Consider the following 15203-nt stretch of genomic DNA (forward strand, 5'->3'; position numbering starts at 1 on the left):
TGGGGTGTTCTTGATAAAAGACGCTGCAGGGGTTCCCGTTTTTCTGCCCTGGTTCTACAACTAAGGAAACGGAAGTAAAGAAGGTTCAAGGACCCTCCCGGCCAGTAAGTGGCTGAGGAATGTGATGCCCGGGGCTGCTGACGGCCCGTGCTCCCTCCGCGGGGCCGCTCGGCTGTCCGCTCGGGGCGGACTTCTTCCTCCGGATCGTTGCTTGCCTGTGAGTCCGGCCTAGGTTTGTGAAGGCCTCCCTTAAGGCCCTGGGAAGTGGCTCGTGTTCTCTTCTAGTTCCCGTTATCTTTTTAACCGAGCAAAGGATGGAAAAGGAGAGGTCTGGCCAAGGAAAGTAACGCGCAGCGCCCCGCCCCCCTCGTCCTTATTAGCGGACCGCGTTATTAAGTTGGCTGTGGTGACTTGTGTGTGTTCCTCACTCGGCCTCCTCGCTGATTGTAAGCTCGTTAACCACATTCAAGATGCACGAGTAACATTTCTGGGGCGCTTTCTTCGCGCCAATCCTGAAGTAGGCGGGGGGTTATTCTCCCAATTTCACAGGTTAGTGGGGCCGTTAAGCAAATTACCCGGGGTCACAGAGCTATTCAGTCACGTAGAAGGTCAGGTTTCTCCCCCCCCTCCCCCTTTTTGTGCCAGGCCCACCCCCACCTCACGGGTACAGGCTGAGTCGAGTCCTGGCAGGAGTGTAGAGGACGGAGCTGACGTGGGGCTCGTGGGCGCGCCCCTGACTCCCAGGAGCTCCGCCATCTCACGGGGTCAGAGGATGCTCTCAGCTCGCCAGCTTGCACCATTTCTCTTTTCCTTCGGTTCGGGTTGGGGGTGCCAGCGAGCCGGAGCTGAGCAGCAGGACCTGGCGGAGGCGGGGCTAGGAGATGGGGGCGGGGCCTCGAACAGGCCGCGGCAGTTTTCCCGCCGAGCTAGGGCTGCAGGTGTGTGTCTGTGTTACAAGCTAGTGCCCCCGACCCCTCTCCCACCCCGCCCCCCCACCCCCCGTACGGCCGCCATGCTGCCTGCCGCCTGTTCCCACAGGTAAGGGTTCCCTTTTGGACACACATTGGACACCATGCACGCATTTGTGGGCACGGCAACCATTGGTGCCGGTGACATTCCGACTACATTCTGAGACCCCCCAGCCTTCCAGGGCGCAGTGTGCGCGCGCAGGCGGGGGGTGGGGATGAGGGGAGAGAAGGAATGTGTGAAGGGAAGGGCGTGAGACAAATGGGGAGGGAAGAGGGAAACGGGAGAAAGGAAAGGGGGATGGGGAGGAGAAGTGGGAGACGTGGGGAGGAGGGGGGCGAAACGGAGGGAGGGAAAAGAAAGAGGAAGGAGGGGGAGAAAGGAAGGGGGCTGGGGAGCCGGTCCTTGGGGGAGGTAGCTGAAGCCGTGCGGGGGGCGTTTGCAGGCTGGTCACGGAGATCCAGGCAGCGCTGACGGCTTGTCAGAAGAAGGAGAAGGAGCTGGAGCAGTCGCTTGCCCGCTGCCGAGTGTTGCTTCAGCCCTGGTACCCGGGGGAAAGGGGAGAGGGGTGGCCCGGCTCCGTCCCGATCCCGCCGAGGAATGGTCCCTCGGGCCCCGCCCCCTCCTTTTGGGGTGCGGCACCCAGCGTCTCCCGAGCCCTCCAGAAGGGGGAGAACACGACGTAGATTTTAGGGTCACTAGGGCCCGTGGAAGCATCGCGACTAACCCATTCATTTCACTTTAGAGACAAGCACCGAGGCCAGAAAAGTGACCTGCCTAAGTTCACACGGCGGTAAACTGAGGCAGCGTTTGAACCCAAGTCCGCCGGTCATTACCGTGCTGAGCTTCCCCATCCATGAGGACTTGTGTGTAGGAAGAGAAGGGGGCAGGAGCTTTTGGGGGTGGGAACAGCAAGGGGGCAGAGGTCACTAATGTATAGTAACAAGACCCGGATTCGCTAAATAAATCAGACATTCTGTCACGTTTGGTTCCTTGTTTGTCCAAACGGTGGGAATGGTTCTGAGAGCAGTCCCTTCCTCACTGGGGGTTGGGAGGAAAGCCCCTTGATAACGAAAGGGTGCGGTGCTATGAATCTTGTCTCCTCCCAGGGAAGCGCCCGCCCCCCCCAGCCCGGAGCCCGTCCCCCGGAGCACGGAGACTAAACCTGGTGAGCCTTGGCCTCTCCCCTCCCCCCACACCCACCTGGGGCGCTGGTCTGGGAAGGGGGCAGCTGGGAGTGAGCAGCTGGATGGGAAAGACAGATTGCTGTTTTCTAACAATCCAAGTGCACCGGCCTCAGACTGAGGGAAGGGTTTAGTGGGGGGTCTCAGAGTTCTTCCCTGATTTCTAGCTTCCTCAGAATGTGAACCAACTCCCAAAGACCTCAAGGAATTGGAGCTGCTGACCCAAGCCCTGGAGAAGGCCCTTCGGGTCCGGAAAGGCATTTCCCAAGGCCAGGCCCAGGAGAGTGCCGCCAGTGGCAAAGCTGCCGCTCCTGTCGTCACTGCCCAGGCAGACCCGGGGGCCAGGCCCAGAACTTCAAATGCAAAAACCTCTGTTCCAACCAAGCCTCCGCCTGCCTCGCAGAGGGCCAAGACTAGGGCGAAAAAACCTGCCAGAGACTCCTCTAATAGGGGCAGGGCCCTCCCACTCGCCAGGCGGCCACACGACCCAGTGCCCGTGGAGGGGCCGGCTCAGTCCTGCCCCCTGCCTCCCCAGGGCCAGGTCCCAGAACTCCCAGCTCCTACCCCAGGTTCAGTCTTAAAAGAAGCAGGTGCTGCTGGGCCCAGTCCCGGACCAGAACAAGCAAAGACCCAACCAGGCCTTGTGCCTGAGGCCTTCCTGCTCAAGGACAAAGGGTACGCTTCGATGCATGATTGGAGTTTTGACAAAAGTGGTTGGGGTTTTATAGGCTTTGTTCCACTCAATTTAGACTTTTCTGGGCCCAGTTCTGGAGGAAAAATTGAAACAAACTTTGGACCACATATAAAGGTTAATGAGGATTTTGGAGGACCACACTTCCCAGGCCTAGTCTTGTACTCTCAAGAGTACCTTCTAAGTGCTCCAGGCTGCCTGCCTGACAATCCAGGGTGATCCTTTTGGGCTGTCTTCCCCTTGGCCCTGCAATCTAGAGCAGAGTAGACCTCTGCTAGCTTCCGAGGTGCCAGGCGTGAGCCGTTTATCTTCAGGCCACTCAGATTCAGCCGTGGCATCCAGAGGCTCCCTGTTTACTATGAGGCCTGATACCATGGCTCCAGTGAGGTTGAATCCTTTTACTACCTTAGGGTTTTTGCCTGAGTCCAACGCAGCTGCCAGGTAATACAGGTGCTGGGTTCCTGCTACCTAGACACCTTTTCTCCCCAGCTCTGCCCTTGGCCCTTGGTTCATTTCTGCAATCTTGTCATAGGGAGCCAGCAGCCTGATAGCCCAGAGCTGCCTGGTCACAGGGCCTCTTCCTCCTGCAAGCTCTTTAGAGGGATTTGGGGGGATAGAGATGGGGCTGCTCTCTCTAGGTCAGTTTCTGAGCATGGTAGTAAGCCCTGATTGGTGATTGCATTTTGCAGGACACAGCTGCAGCTGCCTCTGGCCTATAAGAAAATTGCTTCCAGGAATTCCAGGTGAGATTTGCTCATTAGGCAGAAAGATTTGAAGCCCTTTAAGGATATCCACTGCCAGGTGGGCAGCAGCAAGACTCAGACACCTCAGGCCAAGTTCTAGTGCCTTTGCTTCAGAAATACCCATTCCCATATCCTCTTAATATTCAGCGACCTTTTCAATGACTTTGTCCTTTGAAAAGGAAGTAGCTTCAGAGAAGGGGAATGACTGATTAAGGTCACACTATGAATTGTTGGCAGACTTGGCACTTCTGACCCAGGACTACTGCCTAAACCAATATAATAGAGAAGGGGGGTTTACTTCTTTCAGACTGTCCTCCAAAACTTCCTAGGGCTAGATTAAAACCTAATTTGGGAAATGTTTAACAAAATAAATACAGTACAACATAAATAATGTCAATTTTCATGGTTTATGAAGTTAATAGCAGGCAAAAGGGATCCATTTTTATTTGAGTTCCCACTGCCGTGGATAGTCCATTGTACTGCTGAGAGTCAATTTTTAAACATTAATTAATTTATTTATTTTGAAATTCAGTTTTTAATGACAATTTCCAGAATGGATTGTTCAGCCTTCTGTCTTAGCAGAGATGTCTTGACCTCTGCTTTGCTTCTTTCTCTCTTCTCTAAGCAACTTAGTCTTGGTCAATGGACTTTCTGTGTCCACTAATAGATGATTTTCTCCCAGAAAAATTACCTCATTCAAGGCCTTGTCCTTGCTCAGTAGCTCTGTGTTCTTTTCCCTTAATCAGAGGACTCTCAAGCTCCAAGGCCTATCACGGGGATCAGAGGTAGTACCAAGTATTATGCATAGAGGGACTAATCTACTCCCCATCTTATTATTCAAAAGTGTCCTTGAACCTGCTGGTTCTGGTTTAGTGGAGCTACATGTTAAATTTTCATTCCTGGCTTGATTTCTTGTCTAGACTTAGGGTACTAGAGATTGATTAAGGCTAATAATGAGGATTAAATTTAAAAATGTATTGTGCATTTTTTGAAAAGCTACTTATATATTAAGTATTTACCTCTGCCCTCCTATACATCTATCATATGCAACAGAAATAGGAAAGGCTGATTGAAATGATCTGAGTTTCAGCAGTGTCTGTGCCAGTGTTGTTCAGTTATGTCTAACTCTTTGTGACTCCATTTTTGGGGTTTTCTTGGCAAAGATGCTAAAGTGGTTTGCCATATCCTTCTCCAACTAATAGAACTGATGAGGAAGCTGAGGCAAACAGGGTTAAGTGCCTGGGATCACACAGCTAGTAAGGATCTGAGACTGGATGTGAACTCAGGGAAATGCTTGATTCCAGGCCTGGTGCTCTCTATTCACTGGGCTACCTAGCTATCATGCCTGCTGTCCATGTGTGTACCTGTGTCCATTTTGTTGTGTATTTGTGTGTATTCTAGCCTGTGGGCCCAGGTCCAGCACTTGCAGTCCAGTCCTGATGTTGAAGTGGCTGCTGCCAAAGCCCGTTTCCTGGAGAGAATGAAGGGGACGGTATCCTTGCCAGGTGCAAGGGCTGTGGGGGTGGTGGGGCAGGGAATGCCTCTGACTCTTCAGGCTCTGTAGCTTGGGGCAGGGAATGCCTCTGACTCTCAGGCTCTGTAGTTTGGGGCAGGGAGAGTAGAAGCCAAGGGGAAGAGCTCTTTGGCTAATGGGAGTTTTGGCTAAAAGCCATAGTTACTGAGATCACTCCCTTGAGCTGGTAGAAGACCCCAGCTGTCTCCTAATGGAGCCATCCTTCATATAATAAGACTCACTGGGCCTCTTTGTAGATCCTGTTTGCCAGTGGATTGTTCATTACCACCTTGGGGAGATAGGGCAGATTAGCCATCTGCCAGAGACTCTCTCCCTGGAGCACCTCCTACTGGGGTCTATAAGGAATAGGGGTAGACTCTTGGGGGTGAGGTCAAAGGGAGGAAGAAGCCTCAAGAAAGCTTTCCCTGACTTGCTCTGAGTTTGACCTGCCTAGCTCAACACTGAGTCTTGCTGAGATCCAGGAGGAGGTGAGTCGCCTGGACCAAGCCTGCCACTTACTGACCCAGCATCTGGAAGAGACACTGGACGGAGATGGAGAGGTATCTGCAGGTGAGAAAGGAGGCTCACAGAACTGCCTGGAGTTCAGTTGGCTGAAGGTGATAGGGCAAGCCTGAGTCTGTGTTGAGAAGTCTTGGGGGCTGGGTGGAGATAACTTCTGAAGCCCTATCTTTCCTTTTCCAGCAGCCTCTCTGAGTTGGGAACAAGAATATCGCCGACTGGTCACCCTAGAAGGGCTGCAAGCTGCTGTAAAACGGCATTTGCTTAGGCTGCAAGAGCTTCGGGAAGGTGAGGCTCCCGGATAGGCCACTAGGAGTAGGCTAGACTGATGTCCCACCTTCTGAGCCTTGGTCTTTAGTCTAAAGACAGAGTATGGGTGCTGGGAAGGAAGGAATAATAGATCTCTTGGCCTTGATCTGCCGCCTGGGTGGATGGGGGCGGAGCATTAGGAGTGGGGAGCACCAGCTAGATTCTATAATCCCAGGAAAGAGGAGGAAGTTCACCTTGAGATTCTCATTCCCTTAGAGGCTGCTTTCTAATATGTTGCTCAGAGGTGGTGTTCCTTGTCATAGTATTTGTATTTTTCTTTTTTAGTAATTTTATATCCTTAGGTGCCATCTCTATAGCAAATATAAAAAATAGGGGGAAAAGAGTTTGGCAAAGGTAATCAATAGATCAATTATGTCTAGAGTTTCACACCCTTAGTCTTCCATATTTGCAAGAAGGAAGGGATATATATACTGTCATATTTCTTTGGAGCTGAGCTTAATGTGCTGCTGCAGCTGCTGCTATTGCTCCCTTCTCTTTCTCTTCTTCCTCCTCCATTAATTCATTTATTAATAGCTTTTTATTTTTTGAAATATATGCAAAGACAATCCTCAACACCCACTCCTACAAAACTCTGCAGTCTAAACCTTTCTCCCTCCCAAATAGCAAGCAATCCAATGTAGATCAAATATGATTCTTCAAACATATTTCCATATGTATCATGTTGCACAAGAAAAACTAGATCAAAAAAGGAAATCAAAAATGAGAAGGGAAAAAGAAAGCAAGTGAACAACAACAGTGAAAATACCATATTGTGATCCATATTCAGTCCCTGTAGTCCTCTCTCTGGATGCAGAAGGCTCTTTCTATCCCAAGTCTACTGAAATTGTCCTGAATCACCTCATTGTTGAAAAGAGCCACGGCTGTCACAGTTGATCATAACATAATCTTGCTGTTGCCATGTACAATGATCTCCTGGTTCTGCTCATTTCACTCAGCATCAGTTCATGTAAGTCTCTCCAGGCCTCTCTTAAATCATCCTGCTGATCATTTCCTACAGAACAATAAAATTCCATAACATTCATATACCATAATTTATTCAGCCATTCCCCAGTCTTTGAGCATCCATTCAGTTTCCAATTCCTTGTCACTACAAAAAGGGCCACCACAAACTTTTCTGCACATGTGGGTCTTTTCCCTTTTTTGTGATCTTTTTAGGATACAGGACCAATAGAGACTCTGCTGGATCAAAAGGTATGTGTGCTTGTGCTTCTTAACAACCAAAGCCTGGGTAGGTGCTGGCTTCTCAGCTAAGTTGGGGATCAGGCGCTTCATCTATTCTGCAGACAGTGTCTAGGCCCCTCCTTTCAAGTCTGTAAGTGCTAAGTAACTCGGAATGCTTCACTGCTCCTGCCTGAAGAGCTAGCCCTTTGTCTTCTCCATTAACTTATGCTATTCTACTGAAGGCATTTCTAACTCTGACATTGGTATGTGGCAATAGATCAGACAGCAGGAAATGGAGTTCTTAGCACTCCTTGTGGTGGAAGATACCTGGGGGAAGGGAAGAAGCATTTATTTAAAGCCTACAATGTGCCTATTTTATAAAGATTATCTCATTCAAATCTAACAACAATCCTGTTAGGAAAATGCTATTATGATTCTTAATTTACTGTTGAGAAAACTGAGGCAGAAGGCAGACAGGTTGTATACCCAAGATCACATAGGTAGTAAGTGTCTGAAGCTGGATTTGAACTTGGATTTTTCTGATTCCAGGTTTAGTATTCTACCCATTGTGCCATTGTGCCTAGGTGGTATACTGGATAGACCTACTAAAGTGGCAGGGTTTCTGCCTTCACTATAGGTTGCCCCACTTGGCTGCAGAGCCACAGTTAAAATTGATCATGGCCACTTTGGTATCATCAAAAAAAATCTTAAATCTTAGAGTAAGATCTGGATCAATTACACTACCTATAAGAATATAGCCTCTTTTAAAGCTTCCTTAAAGTACTATACTGTAGAAATGTGAGTGATAGCTATTCTGCTCTGGTTCTTTGGGGGGAGGGGAGATAGCTAGTGGGCCTATTTGCTGTAATAGTGGGGTGAGCTACCCATCCCAACAGTTAGCTTGCAAGTAGCAGGAGGCTCTGATTCCCTATTTTCTCTTCTATTCCTCTTCTCTTCCCCACAGATACAGCAGAGGAACACTGCTTGGGATCCAGGACTGTAGAGAGCTTTACTTGGGACTCAACTCCATGTTTAGGAGGAAAGGGATTGAGCGGGCCCACTAACCGTCTTGTCTACTCCAGTGTCCAAGAGCTACAGACCATGACAGCTCTCAAGCTTCGTGTGGCGATGTTGAAGCAGCAGATCCACCTAGAAAAGGTATACACCTGACCTGTCCTCAAATGGTGGCAAGATTTCCTATTGAGCCAGCCATCTGCTTACTCCTTTTTTATGAACTCTTCTCTCTGTGGACTTAATAATTCTGTGTCTGAGAAGTCAGAAAAGAAAGTGGGTATCCAGGAAGGAAATTTTCTCCTCTGGAGGAAGAAATAGTTTAGGGATGTGGGACTAGACCCTTTACATGTGTCTTCTTTTCTTTTTTTTTCTTTCTGGCAGCATCTGCCTTCCCTAAGATTCCAAGAGGACTTGTTATCAGAATCTGGCGCAGTCTTGGGGGTTCTTCAAACTGATGTTCATAGAGTCCTCTATGTGGTAGAAGCACATTCACTTCTGGTGGCTGCATTTTTGTAGTATTGCCACTAAATGTGTTTTTTTATTTTTATTTTTTTATCTGGGTCAGAGGGTGAGAAGGTGTTTTTTTGGCGTAAATAGTCAGGATACAAGCAGTTTGTGTATGTATATACATGGTCACAGTCCCCATGATGGTAGGCTGGAGTCTTTAAAACCCTTATTGTCTCTAAAAAGTCTTTTCTCTGTGGTACCTCTAGGTTATGATGGAAGAGTTTCTCCCCCTGGTGAGATCTGAGACTCCTGCTGACCCAGCTCAGTTGGCACTGTACCGTGCTATCCACAGCCAACTCTGTGAAGCTGGGGAGTGCTTCTCCGTACTGGTGAGAGATGAGCCATCTGTCTGAGTCTGGCATGGTCCCTAGCATCCATCCCTCCAAATTAGGCCCTCCCTCCACTAAACTTATGTTTCTGTTGTCCTGTGTCATTTATTAGCCAGAAACCTTTGCTTTCCGTTGCCTAGGAAGTCTTGAAAGCCATATGGAAACATTAAGCATCCTAGCTGATCTCTGCCCTCCTCCACCATCAATCTCTTGTCCATCTGTCTTTCTGCCTAGCTCAGGACTTTGGAACCCTGGAGCCTAGGCTGAGGACAGGGAGGGGCTTATTGTTTATACAAGGATATGACTCCTTGGGGAGAGGAGAGAGGAGAGGATATGGAGAAACTGAAGAGGTAATGGTAATAGTCCTAAGCCAGAAGACAGAGGGAAACCAGTACAACTAGGGGCCTTAGCAACAGAAAAAGACTTCAGTTTCCTTAAGACTAAAAGTCCCTTCAGGAACTTTCCACTTCACAGATGATCAGCACAGCACGAGATATTTGTTCAGTAGAAGAGAGTGATCGTTAAATTTGCTGAAAGGCATAGTCATCCTTCTTCAGGCTCAGACAGTTGAGGGAGCTATGAGGAGGTCATAAGCTGGGTGCTAGTCCCAGCTCTGTGCCTTACTTTCTGGGTAACAGATTCTTCATCTGTACAATGGGGAGTATAATGTTTGTTTAACTTACTACATAAAGTACTTTAGAAATGTGAATTTTGTCAACATCTAATAAAAGGGTATGTATGAGATTCAAACTCACTAAAAGATACAGTGATTTCAGCTGAAATTTGGCACAACTACAACTCACTTTTTCAATAGAGACAGAGTTGTATAGGATTTACTTTTGTTTTAAATATATTTTTATTCTAAACTTAAAACATGAAAAATTGAGCATTTCTAAATATACAGAACCCAAAAAAAGGATTGCATACAAAACCCTTGGTTTTTTTTTTTTTTTTAAGTATATAATAAAGCCAACTCATCAATTTTTCTCAACCATTCTATTTCTCTGTGCTTCCTTCTGAACTCGTGGACTCTTATACACATTAAAATGTTTCATTGGTGCTTCTTTTTTTTAATATCACCCATCACAATTCCTTTATTTCCCTGCACCATGCATAAACGCCTCCCAAATTAAAAACAGAAAGAAAAAACTATAATAGATAAGCATCATCAAGCAGAACACATTTACACAATGACCATCTCCAAAATTAGATCTTTCCTTCCACACCTTGTGACTGTCACCTCTGTCAGGAGACTGATAACATGCTGGTATGTAAAGCTGTGAAAACAGTTGCTTTGATTAGAGTTCTTAAGTTTTTTTTAAAGGTGTTTTTCTTAACAATGACTTGTTATTGTACAAATCATTTTTCAGGTTTCTCTGAACATGTTCCTTTCAGCATTTCTTACAAGATCATATTTCATTATTTTCATAAACCATAATGTATTGGCACTACCTTTTCTTTTTTTTTTTAACCATTCTTTGACACAACAGAAAATTCTGCTATGAGCATTTTTGTACACATCTTCCCATTCACTCTTTGTTTTATCTATTCAGGACCGTATGCCTAATTAGTGATATGACAGAGTCAGAAGATTTCACAATTTAGTAAATTACTATTTATAATTCCAAATTGATTTTCATAATGGGATTAAATCATAATTTCAACAATGGTACATCATTGTGCCTGCCTTCCCACTCCTCTCTAATTATAATTTTTTCATTTTTGTCACTTGTTTTAGTTTTGATTTCTATTAGTCATCTGGAGCATTTTTTCATATGGTTGTTGATAATTTGCCTTTTTTCTCTTGAATGACCTGTTTTTACCCCTGGCCACTTATCTGTTAGGGAATGACTCTTGTTCTTCTATTTTTGTATCAGTCTTTGAGCTTTAGGTCTGCAGCATTAGCAACCTATTTGCTTTTTTCTATGGAAATTTTTAAGTCTACCAAAAGTAATCACAATGGGCTGGAGTCCACTTTACAGCTTCATTTTATGGAAATTGGAGTCCCTGGAAGGGAAGTAATGAGCTCAAAAGTCAGGGAATAATCTTAGCTAGAATGGAATCTGAGACTGCACTCACCAGTGCTCTTTCCATCATACCCTATGTTTCTGCCCTCAAAAACATTTGTTTCCCTCTTGCCCATCTGCTTGGATTTGCAGAACATCCCCCACGTCTACCAGTCACAAAGCCCTTTATTCACAGTTGTCTGGGAACTCATTTGGCAAACCACAGGCTTTCTACTTGGTTTTCTTTTTACATGGGAAGGGAGCTGAGTACACAAAGGATCATTATAAATCATTATATTCAAGGAACAAGATTCACCCTGAAGAGAGAGAAAAAACTAGAGAAATGGACCCGTCTTTACTGTAGGATTGTATCTTGGTATACTGTAATTGTATATTTTGTATTGATATACTTTTGGAGTGAACTGTATGCCAGTATAACTGAATAGGAAATATATTATTGAAGGGAATTGTGTGTCAGTATAGCTACATATAATGCATTGTTGGACGGGATTATATGTTGCCAGTATAATTATATGTGTAATATATTGTTGGAGGGAACTGTGTAAGTATAACTATATGTATAAAATGTACTATTGGAAAGAATTGTATGTTATCAGCATTACTGTGTAAATGTCGTGTTTGAGGGAATTTGTCACGTAGCTATATATAACGTACTGTCAAAAGGAATTGTATGTTGGTATAGCTGTATATGTAACATACTTATATTTTAATCTGATGGATGGAATATATTTTAAACTCGTGAGGGGCTCCAGTGAATAGTAGTCTTGTTGGGAAATATACAAACCATGAAGTACCTTAGTAGGCGGAATTTCACCAAAGAGAGGGATGGATGTTGAGGTGGACCCTGGAAGTTCATGGTAGGGGCCTGAAGGGGAGGCCTTCTTTGAAGCAGAGAGAAAGCTAAATTCATCTTGGAGACCCTCTGAGAAAAGGATGGAGAAAGTTTTCTTCTGAAGCAGCATGGTGGGTGGTGGCCAGGATAGAGAGCCAGATGGGAGCTGGGCTAGTCCAGTGTCACCAGATCAGGAGTATTTGGGGATCACATTGTCTTGCAGAGAAGTGACAGCATAGGCCTGTGTAGTAGTTTTATTAGAGTTTACATTCAGAATTTCGTATATTTTTTAGGATGAACATTAAATAATCATCAAGGGCGTTTTTGTTTATTAAGAAAATTAAAGCTTAAAAGTTTTTAAAAAAATTTTACAGCAATGATTTAAAAATACAAACTTAAAAATGAAGGCAAAAATGACAAATTTTGATTATAGAATTTACCAGATATATGTAAAAATACAGTTTCCATAATTTAACCCAACTCAAATAGATAAAGGTTTTTTTTTTTTTTTTTTTCTTTTCTTTTCTTTCACAAGAAGACTATAGGGATTCAAATTCCCTAATCACAGCATTATTCACCTTTGTAACAGTGGAAGCCAGTTCTTGTTGAGTGTTCAAAATCATGAGTGAGTTGAGGCATTGGTGGGACACTGTACTTCTTTGGTTTTTACATGTGTTAGTTTCTTTAACGTGATGTAATAATAAATAAGGCTGCAAAGCACTAAATAGGTTTGGGAAAGCCTGAGAAAGTTGGGAAAAAATCAATACTTCCTTTGCTAATCAAACCAACCTCAACTGGTGTTCATGGCACTAACTTTGTTATATGTTTTAACCAAAGCAACATCACTTAAGTTCCCAATTACTGTGGGGGCACTTTAAATTAGTTGGCAGTGATTTTCATATCCCTTCCAATATCTAATATCTCAGCAATGGTTCATTGTAGTTACAGTTTTACAAGTCTCCTGCTCTCATCAGTCAATGCCAGTAATCTCTCAGACTATGGTGAGCAAAATCAAGTTAATCTCTGCTTTTATATCGAAATTGTTTTGTCTCAAAAGCATCATTAATACTAGGGGTGTGTTTTTTTTTTCTTAACTGGGGATATTAGTTCATCATTTCCTATATACATTTTCCAATTGTAATTGAAAAGAAATTTTAAAATATTCTGGATTGCTTCTCGTCACAGTGTTACACAAATTTCCACCTCCTGTCATTATAGTAAGTTACAATATGGAATTCAAAGAGCCTTAATTTTACCACCACTTAAAGAAGAGAATCATAATACACCATTTTTTCAAATATAAAGATAAATTGCTATGAATTTAGTTCGTGGATAAAGAATCTGGCTTTTATTTTAATATCATCAAGGAGAATTGCCTTGAGAGCTTGTGAAATAATGGAGTAGTTGCTTTTTAAAATAGCAGCTATTATGACTCTTTATGGTCCATCTTGTAGTTAAATATAAAATACTTTGGCTTTTAAACTTCCTAACCTGATACTTTACCATCATTACAGTCTTCTTACACTTATTACTCTACAATTTGGTTACAAATGATACTCCATCTCCTAAACTACCTTTCATTGCTTGACCCCAGTGTTTAGAATGCTCTTCCACACAACTGCCTCTCACTTTATCTTCCATCAAGACTAGGTTCAAATTTCACAATCCACAAGTGGCATTTCTTGGTCTCTTTCTGCTACTTCTTTTGTTGAAATAACTTGCCATCTACTTTATATTTGTCTTATCTGAATATAGTTGTTAGCATATTGTTTTCCCCAGTGGACTATGAGCTGTTTTTGCCTTTCTTTGTATCCCCAGTACTGAGCACATAGTAAATGTTGACTGACAATGACTTCCATCTTCTAGCAGAAAACTACTTTTGCAAAATTTTCTCCATTACTGCATACCCCTGAATAACACTCCCAAAGTCATACTGTTCTGTTCTAGTTACTTGAAGTGCATGCATCTGCTAGGACAAGATTCAAACAATGGGCAAAGCAGTACATCTAAAGTATTTCATCAATTCTTTATGTTTCATTTGAAATCTCACAGTAATCCCTGTGTAGCACAAAACAGCTAGCATTCAACAAAGCACTTCCCCATTCTCATTTTTTTCCTTAAAGGCTCTAGGGTGAGGATGAGTGCTATTATTCCCATTTTTAAAATCTAGAACATTTTATTCTTTGATGATGCAGAAGGCACCTTCATTTCTTTAAGTTTGCTCTACACCATCTTTATGTTTTTATGAGTTACTATAGGTGCTGCGAATTATCAGTAAATAGATTTCTGGTTGATAGAATGAAGACTGTCAAAATCAAAGAGTGACTGTAGTGCATCCCTGTTTTATATATAAGGAAATTGAAGCAGACAAGTGACTTGCCAGGGTCCTAGAGCTTATAAGTGTCTAAAGCTGAATTTTAGCTCAGGTCTCTGATATGTAGGTCCGATACTCTGTCCCCTGTGCCATCAAGCTGCCTCCAAAACACATCACAAATGACCAGACCGTTTAAGACTGCCACAGACATTTAACTAGTCAAAAATAGCATCAATTAATATTCTTTAAACAGACACAAAATATGCAACTGGACTTTTTAAAAAATTGTCCAAATACTATATCACAATGGACATCTGTTCATGGTGCCCACTGTCAATAGAAATGTTGGCAGCTGTTGAGATGATTGCTTTATTTGATGAAGAACCAATCTTTTGTTAATGATGTTTTGCAAGGTCACAATTAAATCATTCTGGATGCAGTTACTTAGAGTTTTGAAGAAATTGTTTCACATGCTTTACCATTAATAGATCACATTTTTGAAACATATTAAGATTTAGAAATAAGCTTTTCTCAAAATTGACATTTTCATTGAGATCCCTGAATGGTCTTATCTATGTTTTTTGCCAAATGTAGCATACCCTTTTTGTCATGATACTCTTCTGGGTTAGCCACAGAAGCCTGCTGGGTTCCTTGTAATGGGAACTAGCTTATGGGCAGAATGCCCCTGATGCAACGTGCTGACATTAAAAAAGGCATTAATCAGTCTTCATCCCAGTTTCTCTCTTGGTGTTCTACACTTAGTTTGAATCCTTCAAATCTGCTGAGAGACAATACTATAATGAGAGAAAGTCTGAAACTTCTCTTCCTGGAAGACCAAGGAAGTATAGGGGAAAATATGTACCTGAAAACATCTCTAGAATAAAGGTCCTCAATATTTATTAGTAAATGATTATGGTAACTTTGTGTTTGACAAATGTAAAGATTTAAGGTCTTTGGGTAAGAACACTCTATTTGTCAAAAATTGTTGGGAAAACTGGAAAGCAGAAATTGGATATATATCAATATAACTGGAAAGCAGAAATTGGATATATATCAATATCTTCTACCATTTA

At 43.7% G+C, this 15203-nt stretch overlaps 1 protein-coding gene across 1 annotated transcript; it reads left to right on the forward strand.

Annotated features, from left to right (window-relative positions):
* Positions 1–9951, forward strand: TEDC2 (tubulin epsilon and delta complex 2). The gene is made up of 12 exons (XM_074282816.1): positions 1–232; positions 836–1038; positions 1412–1510; positions 2076–2134; positions 2318–2825; positions 3531–3584; positions 4986–5076; positions 5538–5667; positions 5800–5904; positions 7102–7137; positions 8072–8265; positions 8835–9951. Exons 2-12 carry the CDS (start codon positions 1013–1015, stop codon positions 8979–8981), a joined length of 1449 nt encoding a protein of 482 aa, XP_074138917.1. The 5' UTR covers positions 1–232; positions 836–1012; the 3' UTR covers positions 8982–9951.
* The last annotated feature ends 5252 nt before the right edge of the window (positions 9952–15203 follow it).

The sequence above is a fragment of the Sminthopsis crassicaudata genome, chromosome 1 (genome assembly GCF_048593235.1).
Source record: "Sminthopsis crassicaudata isolate SCR6 chromosome 1, ASM4859323v1, whole genome shotgun sequence".
Classification (NCBI taxonomy): domain Eukaryota; kingdom Metazoa; phylum Chordata; class Mammalia; order Dasyuromorphia; family Dasyuridae; genus Sminthopsis; species Sminthopsis crassicaudata.

Excerpts from the sequence above, each read along its gene's own strand:
- TEDC2 (XM_074282816.1), top strand. The coding sequence starts at position 1,013 with ATGCTGCCTGCCGCCTGTTCCCACAG. Across the intron at positions 3,585-4,985 it reads ATTGCTTCCAGGAATTCCAG|CCTGTGGGCCCAGGTCCAGC; the intron begins GTGAGATTTGCT and ends TGTGTATTCTAG. Across the intron at positions 5,668-5,799 it reads AGATGGAGAGGTATCTGCAG|CAGCCTCTCTGAGTTGGGAA; the intron begins GTGAGAAAGGAG and ends TTCCTTTTCCAG.